The 17,394-nt window shown below is 41.2% G+C and overlaps 1 protein-coding gene across 1 annotated transcript; it reads left to right on the forward strand.

Annotated features, from left to right (window-relative positions):
• Positions 1 to 5,027: 5,027 nt before the first annotated feature.
• Positions 5,028 to 7,577, forward strand: LOC122769036 (cytochrome c oxidase subunit 7C, mitochondrial). Its single transcript, XM_044025297.1, has 3 exons — positions 5,028 to 5,191; positions 6,927 to 7,074; positions 7,481 to 7,577. The coding sequence occupies exons 1-2, from the start codon at positions 5,117 to 5,119 to the stop codon at positions 7,041 to 7,043; spliced, it is 192 nt and encodes a 63-aa protein (XP_043881232.1). The 5' UTR covers positions 5,028 to 5,116; the 3' UTR covers positions 7,044 to 7,074; positions 7,481 to 7,577.
• The last annotated feature ends 9,817 nt before the right edge of the window (positions 7,578 to 17,394 follow it).

The raw sequence follows: 17,394 nt of genomic DNA on the forward strand, positions 1-17,394 counted from the left end.
GACTGCCCCACTTTTATTCATTTTTAACAGATTGTGAGGTAATGAGAGCACGTGGCAGGTGATGACCTGTCGCTGATGGCTGTGGCGGCCGTGACATGGGCTAAAGAGATTGCCACGAGTGTCCACATCATAGCAGACAATGTCAAACCCCCCCCGCCCTTTTCCCCTTCCTGCCTCGCCATCGGCATCACTTTTACAAGCTTTTAAAACACTCTGTTAGCAATGAGTGTGTAATCAGAACATACAAATTCACTTTATTTGGTGCACATGGCACCTCATTAAATGGCAGGAGTGGCAGCAGGTGTGGTTTGCCGCAGCTGTAGCCCATTTGCTGAAAGGTTAGATGTGTCGTTTGTTCATAGACGGTCCTACCTCGGCCGTAATGAGTGGTTATTTTAACGTGAGTCACTGTTGCTCTATATGTGTCTGTGTGTGTATGTGTCATCAGGAGCCAGGGATTGAACCCCTAACCTTTGCTGATCACTGACCCAAAACCACGGCATCCCATCTAACAGTATGTATAAAAGGCAAAGAACCTTTTATTCAGCTTTTGTAGACTTCAGTCTCTACCCAGAAAATGCTCAAAATAACCAATTTAAAAAGAACTCCCAAGGTGAACTTCAACAATAGGAAGAGACTCAGTGGATTTAGTCCCAAAAAAAAGACTCTAAGCTTTAATGACTTGTTCATTTTTCAGCTTGTTCATGACAGACAGCTTTGAACTTCTTGCAACTGAATCCTGCACTGCATTGACTGGGGGAAATAAAAATGGTCATACATTAAAACTAATATTAGTCTGTGACTCATTAGAGGAAAAGAGGAAACCTTTTTCACTACATCTCTGTTAGCAATAGCAGAAGTTTATTCTTTGTAAATTACTTTTTTCTTTAAGGGCGTGTACAAATGATACCAAATGGCCTGTTTTTGGACATTTTCAAACAAAGACTCAACCAAAATCTAGCGTTTGTGTCCAATCACAGTGTTCTTTCATTTCAAATTGTCATTACGCCATTTTAACAAGCAGCTAATTGTGAATAACTGTCACATACTGGAAGTTATTCCGGAAAAATGGGCAAAACCACTTACATTTCTGGCCCTTTTTATGGTTAACATAAGCAAAATAGTCCAGATGAACATTTTGAGGCTTAGGTGTTAAAGGGTTAATAATGTGTGTGCGCCTTGTCTTCTTCTTCTTCTGTTGTTGGTGTATTTCAGTGGCATTACAGTGCCACACATAGGCCTGGCATATATACTACAGCGTTTAGTCATTTTTGAAGGGATTTGTGCGCATGAAGACATTCCGTGAAACAATGGAAACATTTTTTAAAATGCTGTATAGGGAAAGTTCTGTTCCTTATCTGTGTGGATAAGGCCTAAATCTCTTAATATTCAGGTCAATATGAAACTATACTACATTAAGTAAACCACCGGGTCAGCAATTTGGAGTAGGATAAACACTGTTTCGTACACTTCAGGAATTTGGTTTATCTCTGATTAGTGTGTAAAGAAATTTAGTGATTCCATATTGACTGATGTATTTAATTTTATATTTGGGGATACATTGAACAAAAACTAACGTATGTTATTGTTTTTTGCACTAAGTGTTAAACTTGATTCGTGATTTTCTAAATTACTATGCAAAACAGAGCATATCAGATCCTGATTTGTATAATAATCATGTATAATTTACCTGCCATATGACATAAAATCAACACACATTTACATAACTTAAACTAACCTCTCTCTCTTGAGCTGTATACTGTATGACTAACAGTATTATACAGATAGCAGCAGAGTGTATCACACTACTGTAGCCACACACACACACACATACGCTCGGGAAGAACTGTGAAAATGTAAATGTCTGCAAGCGATTTCTGTCAGGCCCCCCCACACACACACACTCACAACCTCATGCAAATTTCCGGGGGGGAAAAATGTGTCAGACTGAGCCCTGACAAATTCACAGAGGGAGTATCCTGCCTCCTGCCTCCTCACCCCAGTGTTCCAGACATAGACGTTCTCTGGCTGCAGTCTTCATATGCGAAAAGGCAAAACTGATGAGCTGTTTTCACAGATGCACTCTGGGTAATGTTTTGGACCCAGTTTTTCAAGAGTTTGTGTGTGAAAACAGCTCAAATAACCACCGAAAAAAACAAAAAAACAACAACATCTGTGAATGTTAGAGCAAATCTGAAGTTAAGTGTGAGATCAACAGTCAAAACCAATCAACTCTCCCTTCAAGTCACTGCAGAGAACAATCACACACAGGTGTCACAGTAAATATCCTTGTCTGAATCATAACCCTTTACATAACATGAACAAATCTATTCCACCTGTGAAATCCATCTTGCAGGATCCACACGGCTCTTGTTTGGCGTTCTGTCGACGCTCCAAATGTGTGTCACATACATCAAGTGACATCTGTGCATTTGTGCGTTTGAAAAACACACACAAATGTCAAACTGATGTTCATGCTCGTGATTTGATTACAAGCAACGGGCACTTTATAAAACTCTTCTCTGTCCCAGAGGAACACAAGACACATGTACACATCCTACCTTCACATTCCTGTGGCATGAATCATTGTGAATGCACACAGACATGGAGAGGACATCTTTTACAAACTATGTGGAAGAGAAGACATGAAAATAAGACGTGCCGGTTTCTTTGGGGGATATATGAGGAACAAGTCAAGCAGCAGAAGTGACATGTCACATAAATCAGTGCACACATGCATACACACCGACATCACCTGATGAGGATGAGGCAACAGTTCGAGCCATAACTTGGGACTCATTTAGTAAACTTTTTAAATGACACTGGAACCTGGAACCTGGTCTAAAAGGTAAAGGCCTCGTTCAGACTTAGCACATGGGGAGGTGGATGTTAATGCTAAGTATGACTGTTCAAAGCCGGCATTTAAATGCATCCTGGATGTGCAGATTTATGAGATTAAAAGTAGCAAATCTACGAGAAAAAATACTTAATTTTCTCGAAGATTTTTCACTTTTAATCTCGTAAATATGCACATTTTTTCTCAAAATATTACCCCCCACCCACGGGTCTGTAATTTTTTTTTTTTTTTCATACTTGGCCCTAATACGCTGTCGTACCTGTGCCAAAATATGATCAGATTAGGTGTCTCTGCTTGCTGTCGGTTGAGACGAGTGTCGGGGATGATGCATGACAGAAGGATGGCAGCAAAAGTGAAAGGGAAGGTCAACGAGACGTGCTGTGATGTACGGCTTGTGGAGACAGTGGCACTGTCTAAGAGACAGAAGGTGAAGCCGGAGGTGGCAGAGCTGAAGATGCTTAGATTTTCACTGGGAGTGGCATAGAGGATAGACAGGATTAGAAAGGAGCATATTCAGGGGGACAGTGCAGGTTAAATGGTTCGGAAATAAAGTAAGAGAGTCAGGGTTGACATGGCTTGGTCACGTGCAGAAGAGGACTAGAGATGATACTGGACAAAGGATGTGGAAGATGGAGGAGAAGAGGAAGACCACAGAGAAGGTTCATGGATGCTGTGAAGGGGGGACATGGGGACAGTTGGGAGGACACAAGGGAGAGGACAAGACGGAAGCAGATGCTGTGACGAAGGGAGGAAGCTAAAAGAATTAGAAAAAAAAAGAATTCATCTACACGTGAATGGATCACCGAGAGGACATGTTAATATCAGGTCTGAATGGGGTCACAGGTGTCATGTGACTCAGTTTGTTTACATGTGAAATAAGTCATGAAAAATAAACAAGATATTAAGTTATTATGTGTTCTTCAATTCAGTACCTGATATGAAGTGATCACCACACAAGTAGAATCCGTTGCCTGCAGGCTCCCATCACTCAGTATTCTGTGTTCTTTCGCGCTCACCTTGAGCACATTTCATGGCAGTTATCCAACTCTGTCGTCTCTTGGGATGCTTGTCAGTCGCTGTTTTGGTATCCCGGGGCACAACAGCTCTCCACTATCTTCACCTTTTATGGATACAGCAGGTGAAGAGACGAGTTGCCAGACATATTGCCCGGTTGCCTGGTATATATATGTATATATATATATACGTGCCATCTATGAATAAAGTTGTAAAGTTGTTTAAAAAAATAAACATACAACCCCTTCCTGTCTGCTTTCTCCTTTAAGCATGACCCCCAAATCATGAAAACAGCAAGATGAGGAGAAAGAGCCGCATTGACAGCGTCAGTAATACTGACAACATCATGTCTAAATCAGCTCTAAGAATTAAAACTAAACATCATCATAATAATCAACGCTGGTGAAAAGGTCTGTGAGTGACAGGTATGATGATAGCGAGGCAATCTGTTCAGTCTAAATTAAATAATTGGTCATTCTTACATTATTGCGACGGCTAGAGACACAGTAATTTATTTCTTGACTTTTTAAATTGATGGCTATTAAGACATGAAGAGGATTTTAAAAAAGTGCTTTAGAAACCAATTAGGCCTGACAAAGCAATACAGCTTTAGCTGACATGGATTTTGAATAAACACATCTCTGCATCATAAATGAATCGTTTCAAAAAAAAAATTGGTAACAGGCAAAGAAGCCCATTTAGCACGTTATCATTTATCAGTTAAATGTCAGGCAAGTTACCATGAAGGGGCATATGAGGCTTTAGCCCACTTGATTCTATGTTCTGCACTGTCTGTTTAAGCTTTATAGAAAGCTAATAATAGCAACGAAATGGCTGAAATTAAATACTTGTGACTATAAACAGTGAAACAAAGCGGACGCCATGTTCAAAGTCACTTAAATTAGCTTTCTTCCCTTTCTAATGCTTTGTTGGAACAGAAAACTACACCCACCAGTTTTCCAAATCCAGATGTGTATTGTACCTCAAAACTGCGGTGTAATGTTAATTAGCCACCCCAAAGCGCTGAAATTATTCTTATTTACTTACTTCAAAGGATAAAATAATGATAATCAATCCAAATGTTCGGTTTGCAGCCGCCCGAGCCGTTTGAACTACAATCCCCACACACTGTAGTCTCATTTCCGTTCCCCACAATCCTTTGCGCCATCCATCCGTCACAGGAACAAGATAAGGTCGCACGGTGCACAGTTTAGCCGAGTCTGAGGAGAAAGCAGTCATTTAACCATGCTGGGACAAGCCGTGAGACGATTCGCGACATCCGCTGTCCGTTCTTCACACTATGCAGAAGGACCAGGGAATGTGAGTTGACGCACTTAAAACGGAATTACTATTTAAAGTGTTGTATTTTCCGAAGCGGCCTTGTCTGTTTCCAGAAGCTAACGTTAGCTAGCGCTGTTTGGAGGTCATGTCCCGTCATTTACCTTGAACGTTCTCATAATGCTCGCATAATTCTACTTCACAGACAGTCTTCCATGCACATATGTATTTATTATATACACGTAATCAAAATGTCTACGTTAAGGACAGACCGAGGACTGCACCACAGTGTTTATGGAAAACACGGCAGTTAGCATTAGCATTGTGTCATCCAAAGAAGTGGTCCCTTCTTAGTAAATTCACAAGTAAGCGATTCCATTTTAATTTATCTGATATTTAGGTTAGATTAGAGAGACTTAAGACACGCCGCTAGACGCATTTATCACAAGTTCAACCTGTAAATAAATGTTACGTTTTTTGGTTTCCAGTGCTAACTGCAGGTCACAGTGAACTGCTGTGGACGTTTCAGAGTTATTGGTTGTGACCTCTTCTAGTTTTAAATAATTTCAAAGTTTATGAGTACAGTTTGACTTGATGGGATATGTTTTAATGATTTACTTTTATTTATTTATTTATTTATTTATCTATTTGAATTAAGACAATGCATATTCATCAACATGGCAGCATAGAGCAACAACGTAAATATGCCGGAAGTACAATAGCTAATTTTCTTCCGTTGTTCTAAGGCAGGTTATTACAGTAGACATTTAACAGGACATGATACAAAAGAATACATAAATCACAAGACATTACAAGTAAATCATAGACAAGTTACATGTAGGTTAAGATTAAAACTTTGGGGCCCAAGAGAAAGAAAGAAATGGAAAAAAAAAAAAAAACTTTCTGCAATGTTCCTTCAGTAGTTTTAATACCTAGCTTTACATTGTTTTGTGGTAACTGCTGACATAAGAGCTCTAATTTTTATGCAGTGTCAGTTTAACCAGGTCATCCGAGGACATATGTTACTGAGTTTGGAGTTAATATTCTCTGCTAACGTTTAATGTTGAATGGAACTTTTGTGCACAATTTAAAGCTGCATCTGCACTTTTATATTTCATAGGACAACTTTTTATGAATTTAATAAACCCCTTCTTGGATTGGAAATGTCAGAAACATAGGCTATACTACTATGTTTGCAGGTGAAAACACAACTTCAGAAGTTGCAGTAGCCCTTAACAGAATGAAAATCACATAGCATTAAATCAAAAGACTGTAATAATGTCTTTCAAACGAAAATGTAGTTGTGTAGATTTAATCTCAGATTTTAGAAACAGATGACTGATTTCTCTGTATTAATTTACTAAATTAGCAGTTCCACCTCATTGTTGGTCCGGGAAATGGGAAACCCAGTTTAGTGCTGCACCTAATGATGATTTTCCAATCAATTAGTCTGTCGATTATTCAACAGTTCTTTAAATGTATTGGTGTTGACTTGGAGAGAAATAAGATGAACTGAATGATAGAAATGTAAAAAAAAAAATCTCTCCATTTTTATTTTTAACTTGAGAGATTCTCTTCATATCAGCTGTCATTTCTACCCTGGACTCATCAAATTGTTTTTGTCTGCTTTGTGTTGTTTTTATGTGCTACACAGTCCCCTGTTTTTAATGTGAGAACCAGGTGTTTTCTAGTATGCCGGTTCAGTAAACAAAAGTTGCTTTCTGGTGATTGAGTTCAAAATGCATTCATTGTCATCACAACCATTGTCTTTTGACAGAACTTGCCCTTCTCTGTGGAGAATAAGTGGCGCTTGCTGGGCATGATGGTCCTGTTCTTTGGCAGTGGCTTCGCAGCTCCCTTCATTGTTGTCAGACATCAGATCCTAAAGAAGTAGAATGGCCCAGCCCTGTTCTGCTGCTTCCATGGTAATTATGAGTGCTATGTTTATCTAGCGGTATCTGCTTTCATTAATGTGTCAGAATGATTTGGCATTTACTTCAGCGTTGATTTTAAAAGCCTCAGACACCGACGGTCCTTCATTTAGTCTCTTTAGCTTTTCGCACAGTGACATACCTTAAATAAATTACTTAAATGTCACAGAGTGATGGTAACAAACGTCACATGGGTTCACAATGCTGCTGTGGTGGTTAGATAAGCGTGGGCGCGAGCAAGTTAGCACAGACACTGATATGTAGCAGGAGGGAGCAGGTCATTGTTGGATTTTGACACATTTATCTTTCTGGTGTTAACTCAGAAATTGCTTCACTGTCATCAGATATGTGTAAGGTATGTAATCACCTTTTTTGTTCTGTTTCCTTGCTCTCTCCATAGGTCATCAGCTGGAGCATTTATCCATCCCAGTTCTGTCTCTACAGGCGAATGGAAATCTCTTATTTGTCTTTGTAAATAAAGTTTACCCAAATATGAACATCCGTTCTCATTCCTTGTACATGATGCAAAATTTAAAGCTGAAAGCAATTTATTTTCTGGACCCAGTCATTCAGTGCTGATACATGTACTGGTCACTTTATTAGGTACAGAGGGTACTTTACTCGGGTACAGAGCAGAGGACCAGTGAGCAATTATTGAAGTAGTGAATATGTGGGGCACAATAAATTATCAAAATTGCCCCAATTGCGGTTGCTGCAACTACCTGTTGCTGTTTTTAAAAGGGGGTTTTAGTCAAATTAACTAAATACAACTATAATTTAAACCGTTTCTTGTGTGGAACCAAGTGAAAATTAAAAGTAGCAGTGAGGTGACAAGTATGAAAAGAAGCCAGTCCTCTTCCTCTTTCATCTCTTCTGTTGGGCATTGTTCACCCACTCACGCTCCGCTCTTCAGCTCAACTCTCCCAAATAACCTTTTTCAGTTCAATTAACCCTCTGCTTCTGGGTATAATTATCCAAGGACAGAGTATTAAAACGGTGCTGCACATTTGTTAAAGCAGGGTAATGTTAAAAAGTTAAGCGCTATTCAGGTCTACCTTATGCCTGAAGTCATTTTTACAAGTCAGATAAGGTTGGTTTTCCGTTTTCCCCGTCCTGTACACCACAGAGGGGCGCCTGGGTAAGAATAGAAGACATCAACATACAGCAGATCAAATAGGTATTTTAAACGACCTTGTGTAAATCCTTTTCTAACCCCTTGCTCTTATTTCTTATACACACAACATTTTAAAGATTTGGGGTGCCTTTGTGTTCTCTTCCATTTGTAGAGATGTTACACTGCATATGTGTTGGGCTTCCCGGATGCAGGAGTATTCAGGTTGTCCAGCTCTGCGCTCTGTGGTGATGAAGTTATGAGATATTTAATGAGGCCAACAAGCAGGAGCTGATAAATTACGGCCGTGTTGGGTATCGGCTCATGGAAGGAACTGACCTTTGCTAGTAGCTGAAGGGGAAAGCAACAGAGGAGAGAGCAAGAGAGAGGCTTTTGTGAATAAAATTACAAAGGCAAGAGTATGCTGCATGGCAGCTGCCATCTATCGCCTCTGTTTCTTTAGTAACCCTAATGGAAAGTCTGTGGGAAAATGACCCGACATCCTACTTGATTTATATTCTTCTGCTCTCAATCAGTAGTTTTAGCTATTTTTCAATAGAATACTATATGTCCATCCTTCTACCACTTTATCCCCAACATGAGGGTCGCGGGTGCCAATCCCAGCTGACACAGAGTGACAATTTTGTAAAATGGATGAGAAAGTAAGGCACGCAGGACAAATCACAATTCTTGAGGCTTCAAAAAGGGTGTTTCGGGCAGATTCTCGTGGGTGACATCACAACTGGCTACCGCTTGAGTTTATGATGCAAACAAAATGGCATGTGAAGGCCACCGAAGTTCCGTACGAGTAAGCTTCCACTTCAAAATGCACACCGCACGCTCTGGCCGCTATTCATAGCCTACAAAAGCCAAACCATTTGCTATTATGCACTTGTATATGTGTTTCTGTCAACAAGCCCTCATAAATGTTATAATTGGCCATTTTTTCTCAGTTTTTGATGATTAACATAATAATAATTATTGTTCAATTAGCACATAGTAACATATTTGTGTAAGTTATTTATGTAAATGTGCATATTTTAATTCTCTGAAACAATCAATACTGTTTTCCTGTATTTCATATGTAATCTGCACTATTTTTAATTTCAAGTAAATGAGTGCACTCCAGTGGAGACACAAAATGCGGATTAGAGTCTCTGACCATTAGTTTGCCAGAAGAATAACAGATTATAACCCATTTCATTCAACTTCTACACACACACACACACACACTCACAGACTAATATAGATGCTCCTCAGCACCTATAGATCCATGTTAACATGCACCGTGAGGGCAAAAAAGCAGCAGGAGACACAAATTCAAGTGCTGCATCATTTCCATAAGTTTCTTGTCAAGTGAGTGAGTCTGGGAAATTGTTTCAACACTGCATAACACAGTCGTTGTCAAGTCTGCACCGAAATTGCCTTTTTGCTTGTTTGTTTACCAAGACGAATGCTCAGCTCTCACTATTTCAAACACAACTTCTCTTCTCTCAGAAGAAGTCGTAAAACCATCACGGTGAAAGGATGCCAGGCGGCCCATCGCGTGAGTCCATGCCCTCCAGACTCCAGGACACGAGCCGCGCTTCATCATGACTTCTAGAGAAAGGAGGTCTAGAGATAGCTCTGATCTGCGGTTTACTTTTAGTTTTAGTTTGTTACTCATCAAACAGAGCGGCCTGCAGCGAGTCTACAACGCTTCACTCGGGTGCAAAATTTTGCTCCGGCATTTTTGAGAGGTCATTTAGGAAGCGCTTGAACTCTTATAGGCGAAAAAGCCCCATTTTCCCCATGAAAGCACAGATTCACACGGACACCGGCACTTCTAAGAGGGCTGTCACACTGTTCTTCTTCTCAACTATAAATATCAGCTCCATTCTTTGCTATTATGCGCTCTAACCGAAGCTTTTAAGAATCCAAATCTGCTCTTGACAAGTGAGGACCAATTAGACACAATGGTATTTTCCGGTCAAGGACCGCGCCGCGGTGCGTTACTTATGAAAAGTGCATGTCACAGGGAAAGGTGTTATCAGTACAGTCGCATAGTTTTGGACCGCCTTTGCTTGTACGGTGTCTCCACTGCAGGAACGAAGCAGCCGAGGAGAAAGAGAGTGAATATATTACAGGCGGATTATGCCCAAGTCATTTCATGAGTCGTTCTTGGAGTGTGTGTGTGTGTGTGTGTGTGTCCATGGTCTTGGAGGGGTTTCCCCACAGTTTATGCCTTCATTACAGCCAATATCTGGGCAAGTTCATTATTTGTGATCGTCTCCCCGAATGCTTTGCGTTCCCCCGGGTGCACGGACGCTAATTAAAACAAAGTGCAAGTCATTAAAGATCACCTCCGCACTGGCCTTATCACCACGCGGTGATTGTTTAACTGCACGCGGACGCAAAAAACGAAGAAGCTTCCCTGAAAGTCTTCCACTGTAATGACATCATTTCTTCTGCATCTCTCACGTGAGGAATCTAATTATAGACTCATTTGCACTTCAGAGGAAGAAGAGGGTGGAGCTGAGCGTGGTGTAACGCATCCACAGTTATCTAATAAAGAATACTATTTGATTTAATCCTTTGCATGCGTTTGTAACTGTTGGTCTGGGATGAGTGGACTTATTACGACTGTGACCGATGGTTATATAATCATCTGTGGTCGCTCAGGCTAAATGACCTGTCTGGGTGAGTTGGAGGAACTGTAATAAGCAGCTCTGTTACGAGCGTCTCACAAAGCCGCCCAGTCGATGTGATGCATTCAGTGTCGTAATGGAACAAAGTACAAGTACTTCGTTACCGTACTTGACTGTGACATTCACATGTAACTATTTTTTGTTACTTGTACTATTAAATAAAATCAGAAGAAGAAGAAGAGTGACAGGAAATGACTTTGCTAAAGACACTTTTTTATAATATTACTTAAAGGGCTGTTTCACCCATTTTTTCCCCCCACTTTATTATTATATAATAAATTATAATTTGCCGAAACTCAGTGAAGAGCAGCGTAGGGCTTTTATTTTCTTCGGAGGAAGTGACTTTGACTCGACTTCCTCAGAGCGACACGTTTATCTCTCAGAGTGAATAAAAAACTGTATATCTTATTACTATTTTTTATATATAATGTCCCATATAAGTAAAAATACTTTAGTATGTGACACTACTGAAGTATCAAAGTAGTAATTTTCTGATAAAAAAATGTACTTAAGTTTTAAGAAGTAAACGTATTTTTTTAAAAAAAGTGAAAACTATGGCTCAGTGGTAGGGCGAGTTGTCTTTCACCTGGAAGGTTGTGGATTCAATTCCTGGCTCTGCTATAATATGTGTCCTTGAGCAAGGACACTTAACCCCATGTTGAAGTGTGTGAATGGGTTAAAACTAAAGTTAGTTTTTATTAATCCCCTTAGGGAAAGTATTCCTCTGCATTTTGACCCATCCTAGAATTAGGAGCAGTGGGCTGCCACACTGAGTGGCGCCCGGGGAGCATTGGGGGTTGGGTACCTTGCTCAGGGGTACCCCAGCCCTTTTTGGCCGGGTGGGGATTTGAACTGGCGACCCTCTGGTTACAAGTCAAGTTCCCTTTCCACTTGGCCACGGGCTCGCCCTGTACTTTAACTGTAGTGTAAAGTAGCTCATCAAGACTAGAAAAGCTAGACCATAATACCAACTCTTCTGATTTGATTTGGAGTTGCTATAAGTATACAGATATATGTATTTTGTGTTTGCCAGAAAATTGAACCCGCAACCTTTTTAATACTTTTACTTCTAAAAAGTTCAGTAAACGTCATATACTTTTATCTCTTTCAGGCAATTCATACAAGACTGGATTGCATTCAGTAACAGCGTGGCCACCAATCATAGCAGCATGACGACAGGAAGAGGTGAAAGCGGCGTCGGCTTCCAGCTGCTGAACAACAGCACAAAAAGAAAAATACCCCCGAACACTGCACACTGTCAGTCGATGAAGTTTCAAGGACACGCTGAACTCCCCAAGTTTCCCCCGCTCGGTGCTTATCCTCTTTTCCCCCCCAACACCTTCTCTACACACTCACGCCTCAAAGATGCTGACTTGTGGAGAAGTGGGGGAACTGTCAATGCGGGAAGATGAAGTGTGAGCGCAACCTCCCACTTCGTCAGAGTACATATCTACAGTATGTGGCTCTGCGCTGCGCCTCAGCCCCCGGGAACGCCACACAATTAGTCGAGGAGAACCTCCAGGGATTGGCTGATACAGTGGGAGATGAATGCTCACAGGATACAAAGTCGACCCGTGGGGTTTTTTTTGGGGGGGGGGAGACAAGTGCCCCAGACATGGCATAGGTAGGAAGGAAGGACGGAAGGAAGGAAGTGTGGCAGTGACATATTAATTAGTGGCAATGTGTGGTCACAAAGTAGGTTTGGGAATGTGGGAACCAATGGTGTCCAGTATAGACACCATTGGGGTGGAGTGGCTCAGTGGTTAAGACCCTACCTTGTGTACCAAAGACATCATGGTCGCAAGTTCGATTCCACCCCTGGCTAATTGTACTTGATTCCATTGTAAGTCGCTTTGGATAAAAGCGTCTGCTAAATGACATGTAATTTAATATAGAGAAAGCAGACACCTTTATTCTCTGGTGTCAAATGTAAGGCCCGCAGGCCAGAATTGGCCCTCCAGAGGGTCAACTCCGGCCCGCAGGATGAATTCGTACAATGTTTTTTCAGTTCCAGATACTTGTGGCGTTGTGCCTTTGTAGATCCACTCAAACGTGTACATAGAAAACTTAATATTTAGTTATTTTGGTTGTTTTTTTGGCCTTTATTTTGCCTCATGAAACTTCAGATTGTTCATAATATGTTTGGTAAAAAAAATAAAAAACTACGGGGAAACATTTGGAGTCCTTTTTGTTTATAGGTCATTATGTTATTATGTCACTGGTCCCAAATAACAAGAGCTTTCTTCACATGGAAACAGAACTTTCAAAGTCTTTGTTACTTGAAGTCAGGCCTGTGTGTGGTGCTGTACTGCTGCCACAGAAAGTGTAATGTATGATTTATGTTTATATAGCGTCTAATATTAAATGGCAAATGTGTGTTTTTGTCACAAGTTACCGTTGTGTTGCTGCACGTTGCGTATATTGTGCGTATCATTAAAAACCCGGCCCTTTTTTCCACTTTGCCATATTTTAATCTTCATGCTTCACACTTCATTATTAACGTTGAAATGCTTTGCTTTAGAGAACACGACATGACCATGTACGTGCTCTCAGCCACTTTTCAAAGCCCTTCCCGCTGCCCAGTTGTTAGAACACAAAGAGGTTGTGAAGCCAGAGTAGTGGAAAAACAGTCGTGTGTCACTCCAGGGCTTTTGCACATTGACTTTGATATAAAAAGAACAGGTGCACAGAGCTGGCAGGGACCCGAGCTGAAGTCTGCGTTGCCCGCCGCAGACCCCAGAACAGTCCTCAGTTCAATAATGGAACAGTAGCTACTCTACTAACGGAGCGTTAATGGTGGCAAGTTTCAGGCTGAGAAACTTTTTTGTCATTTTAAATAATCATGCATTCTTCACTCTACACCTTCCCCACTTTAAGGCACACAGTATGTTAATGTGGCACGCTCTCTCTCTCTCTCTTGCTCCCTAAAACGTCATACAATATACATTGCATTTTGAATTCGCTCCATTTCTTCTCAATTAAACGCACACAGTGCTTTTCTTCAGTGTTTTTCTCCTCCTTTCCAGGTCCTTGTGACGACAACCTCATTATGTTATTTTCCAGTTCAGGTCATAGATAGCATTATTTAGATAACAGGAGGCAGAAGTGGCTAATATATGGTTAAACGACATCGTTTCTGTCTCTGATTCATCAGAACGAAGCGTCACTTTGACAAGAACGAGTAACCTTGACAGAGACGCTACAAAAGAGAATTTTTTCACTCTAATAAACCTCTCAGTCTCTGCAGTGTGATCTGCATCCAGATAGAAAATGAACAGGGAAAGATATCGTCTTCTATTCTTTTCTTTTTTTTGTTCCCCCCCAGTAATGAAGCATCTCTACAGATGCTTTTATCCGAGGCGGTGCAGCACAGATGGAGTGTGAGTGTAAAGTCAGACAATGTGAGAAGATGAGAGATGGAGGGAGAGGAGAGGGAGATGCAGCTGATCATTTGTTGTTGTTTTCTCTGCCATGTTTTTTTTCTCCTCTTCCACGGACACAGAGGAAATATTTCAACCTCTTCTTTTGCCAAGAAACTGTCTCTCTCTCCCTCTCCCTAGTTGCTCTCACTGTAGAGATTCAACTCATGACATAACACACACTCACACATAAAAGAGCTGCCCAAATATGATTCAAGTACTTCTGCAGGTACACAAACTACAACTTGTGTTATATTTAAAGGCTTCATTTCACCAGGAATAATAGTAATTGAGATTAAAAAGACAAGCGTACACCTTTTCAAACACCCAGCATGCAATAGAAACGTCATCAAATATGTTTAAAATGTACAGAATACAATGAAAAAACAGACTTAAAATGTTCTTCAAGTCGGGAGAAAGGGGGAATTTAAAAAATGCATTTGTCGTCAGCTGTAAACAGAGGGAATGGGCTGTCAAGCAATACTATCAGACCTGACTGTAGAGTGTATATATGAACGTGGGTGAATTCCTCCAGTTGCGACAGAAACTCTCGTGTTGTGAGGCCTAAAGGAATAAGATTAAGATAAAAGAAATCCCATCAGGCAAATTGTGATTTTTCTGTGTGCAAATACAAATCCTGATTGATTGATGTCACGTGAAGTTGCACACCGTACGACAACAGTCAGCTTTGTCTGCAGACTCCTCTCTCACGCGCAAACCCCGAGCACGATCTCACATTCACTGCAGTCAGCCGAAGACAAACAGCGGCGAGATATCAATGTGTGTGTACAATACAGGAGGAGGAACCTTATCGCTGCGATTGCTCTCCATTGGGAACAAACTGTCCTCGACTCTGAGAGAGTCAGCACTTTTCACTAGTTCTCGCAGGCTCTGTTTACCATAAGTTCTGATGTAGATCTGCAGCGTTCTCTCCCAGGACTGAGACTCGGAGAGGTGGAGAAGCTGTGCAGTGGTGCACCCCTGCTGCTGCTGCTGCTGCTGCTGCTGGGTGGCTTAATAGCGCCCCCATCTGGACATCATCCAATCATCCAACTGTGACACGTAATGAAGTGGAGCAGACTTGAAATACTGATCAGGTCCAAAGGCTGCAGCAGCATCAGCAGCTGCTGCATGATGACACATTTTCTGTTATTCTGGTTGTTTTGTTTTTTTTTTAATTGCCATATATATTCATAACAGTAGTCGCTAAGTAACCCAGGGCAGGTCAAACTTTGACAAAGCCAGAGCGGCACAGTAAGAATCCATGCATAAAAACACTTTGATCTCAATTAGGGTTTTTTTGTCAGCGTTGTCAGGATGTGGCGGCGGCGGCGGCCGAGCTCCAACAGAGACAATGCAAGTCCCAAAGGCACAGCTGACTGACTGTGTGTGGAATGAAAGGCTGGTGTCTCACAGAGACACAGAGGCAGGACTGGGACAGAGGGACGCACGGAGGGCTCTAAACGCTTTTTGTTGTTCCTCTTCCTCTCTGTGGACCGAGCTCTTCCATGGATGTTCTTTGGGTATCACAGATGTTTGGATGAAAGGAACAGGCCCAGTTCAGGTTGGCCTGAGTTCAGTTGAACGGCGCCTCTCAAAGCCCTTGGCGAAAAGCACACGATGGCCGTGAACCCACAGCGGCAACAAAAGCTCCTCGAGCTGGACGAACTCAATATTTCAAACCTGGAAAAAGGATCACATGCTTTTTGTTTAGCCAGTCATTTGTTGTACAAATGAGGTCTTTTTCATACGACACTGACGACGGACGAGTGTCTCTCATCACGAGAAGACATTTAAAGGTTCAATTAAAACATCATTTGATTAGGAATGAAAAGTCTGTCTCAAACACAACCAAAAAAAATGACTTCATATGAACCCAAAAGGATTGTGTAGGAGAAAAACTAAGCACATATTCACTCCAATGTTAGTTTAAGCTCATTTTTAGTTAGTTTTATCAACATAAACGCACAGTTCATTTCAGTTAGTTGTGAGTTTTTTTTTAAACTCTAGTTTTCGCTTTTATTTCAGACAAAAAGAATATAAAAAGCCAAAATACTACTTTACGACATATATTAAGTCATACTTCGCCGTAATCGCTGGCTTAGCAATAAATACTCGTGAAAGTTATCACAGACAATACCCTTCACCAACTGTAGGGGGCCCCCGCGAGCAAATCCTACGTTGTTTTACTTCAAAAAACAAACAGCAGCCTCTTGTCTCCACTCAGGTTGGAACAGCAAGACATGCAGTGAATGACTCTCTGATGGGTCACGTGACTCGTTCTACTTGGAAGCACCCACATGAATACTCTCTCTCTCTCTCTTTCTCTCTCTCCTCTCCACTGCTAAATAGACACTTCCAAAATGCAGCATCCCTGTATACAAACACACACCAATGGGGATTGAAAACCAGGCTCAACCCTGACAAAGAAAAAAAACGCAGAGGAAGACGCTCCTGCACAGGCACCATTCCAAAATTCATACACAGGCACTGACAGCAGTTTTGCCTCAGCTGCCTGTTTTCTTTCTTTCTTTCTTTCTTTCTTTCATTTTTTCTCCCCCTCCCTCCCTCCCTCCCTCACTCACTCAGCCCCAGATCCCTCCATCTCCATCACATCTTTCAAAGTTGGGTTTATGAATGGGAATTGATGGCAGGCAGGCGGGCAGGCACTCTGAATAGAACATGTAGCCCTTCGGCTCCTGTGGGGTTCAAAAGTGAAGCGAAACAACGAAGGTGGAAAGGTAAAAAAAAAATTAGAAAACTACAGCTGGTAAAGTGGTTTGTGAAAGGTAACAAAAAAGTCACCGTGTTTTTTTTTTTTTTTAATCATTTCTGTGAAGAAGCGACATATTTATCAAATCTGACAAAGGCTGTTCTCAGCAGGCATCCTATCATATTCACACACTGACTAAGTGTTTTCATCTATATCCTTGAAAAGCTCCCCCTGTGGCTATATCATAATATTTCATTACACACCTCGGTGTCATTTTCACCAGAATAAACGGAACAAAGTATCTCGGCTTTAATTCGATGCAGCTATGGTTCTTTGAGAGTTTGAAATTGAATTTCGCTTTCCTTCAAACGTCTGCTGATGTAA

Source organism: Solea senegalensis, linkage group LG5 (genome assembly GCF_019176455.1).
Source record: "Solea senegalensis isolate Sse05_10M linkage group LG5, IFAPA_SoseM_1, whole genome shotgun sequence".
Lineage (NCBI taxonomy): Eukaryota > Metazoa > Chordata > Actinopteri > Pleuronectiformes > Soleidae > Solea > Solea senegalensis.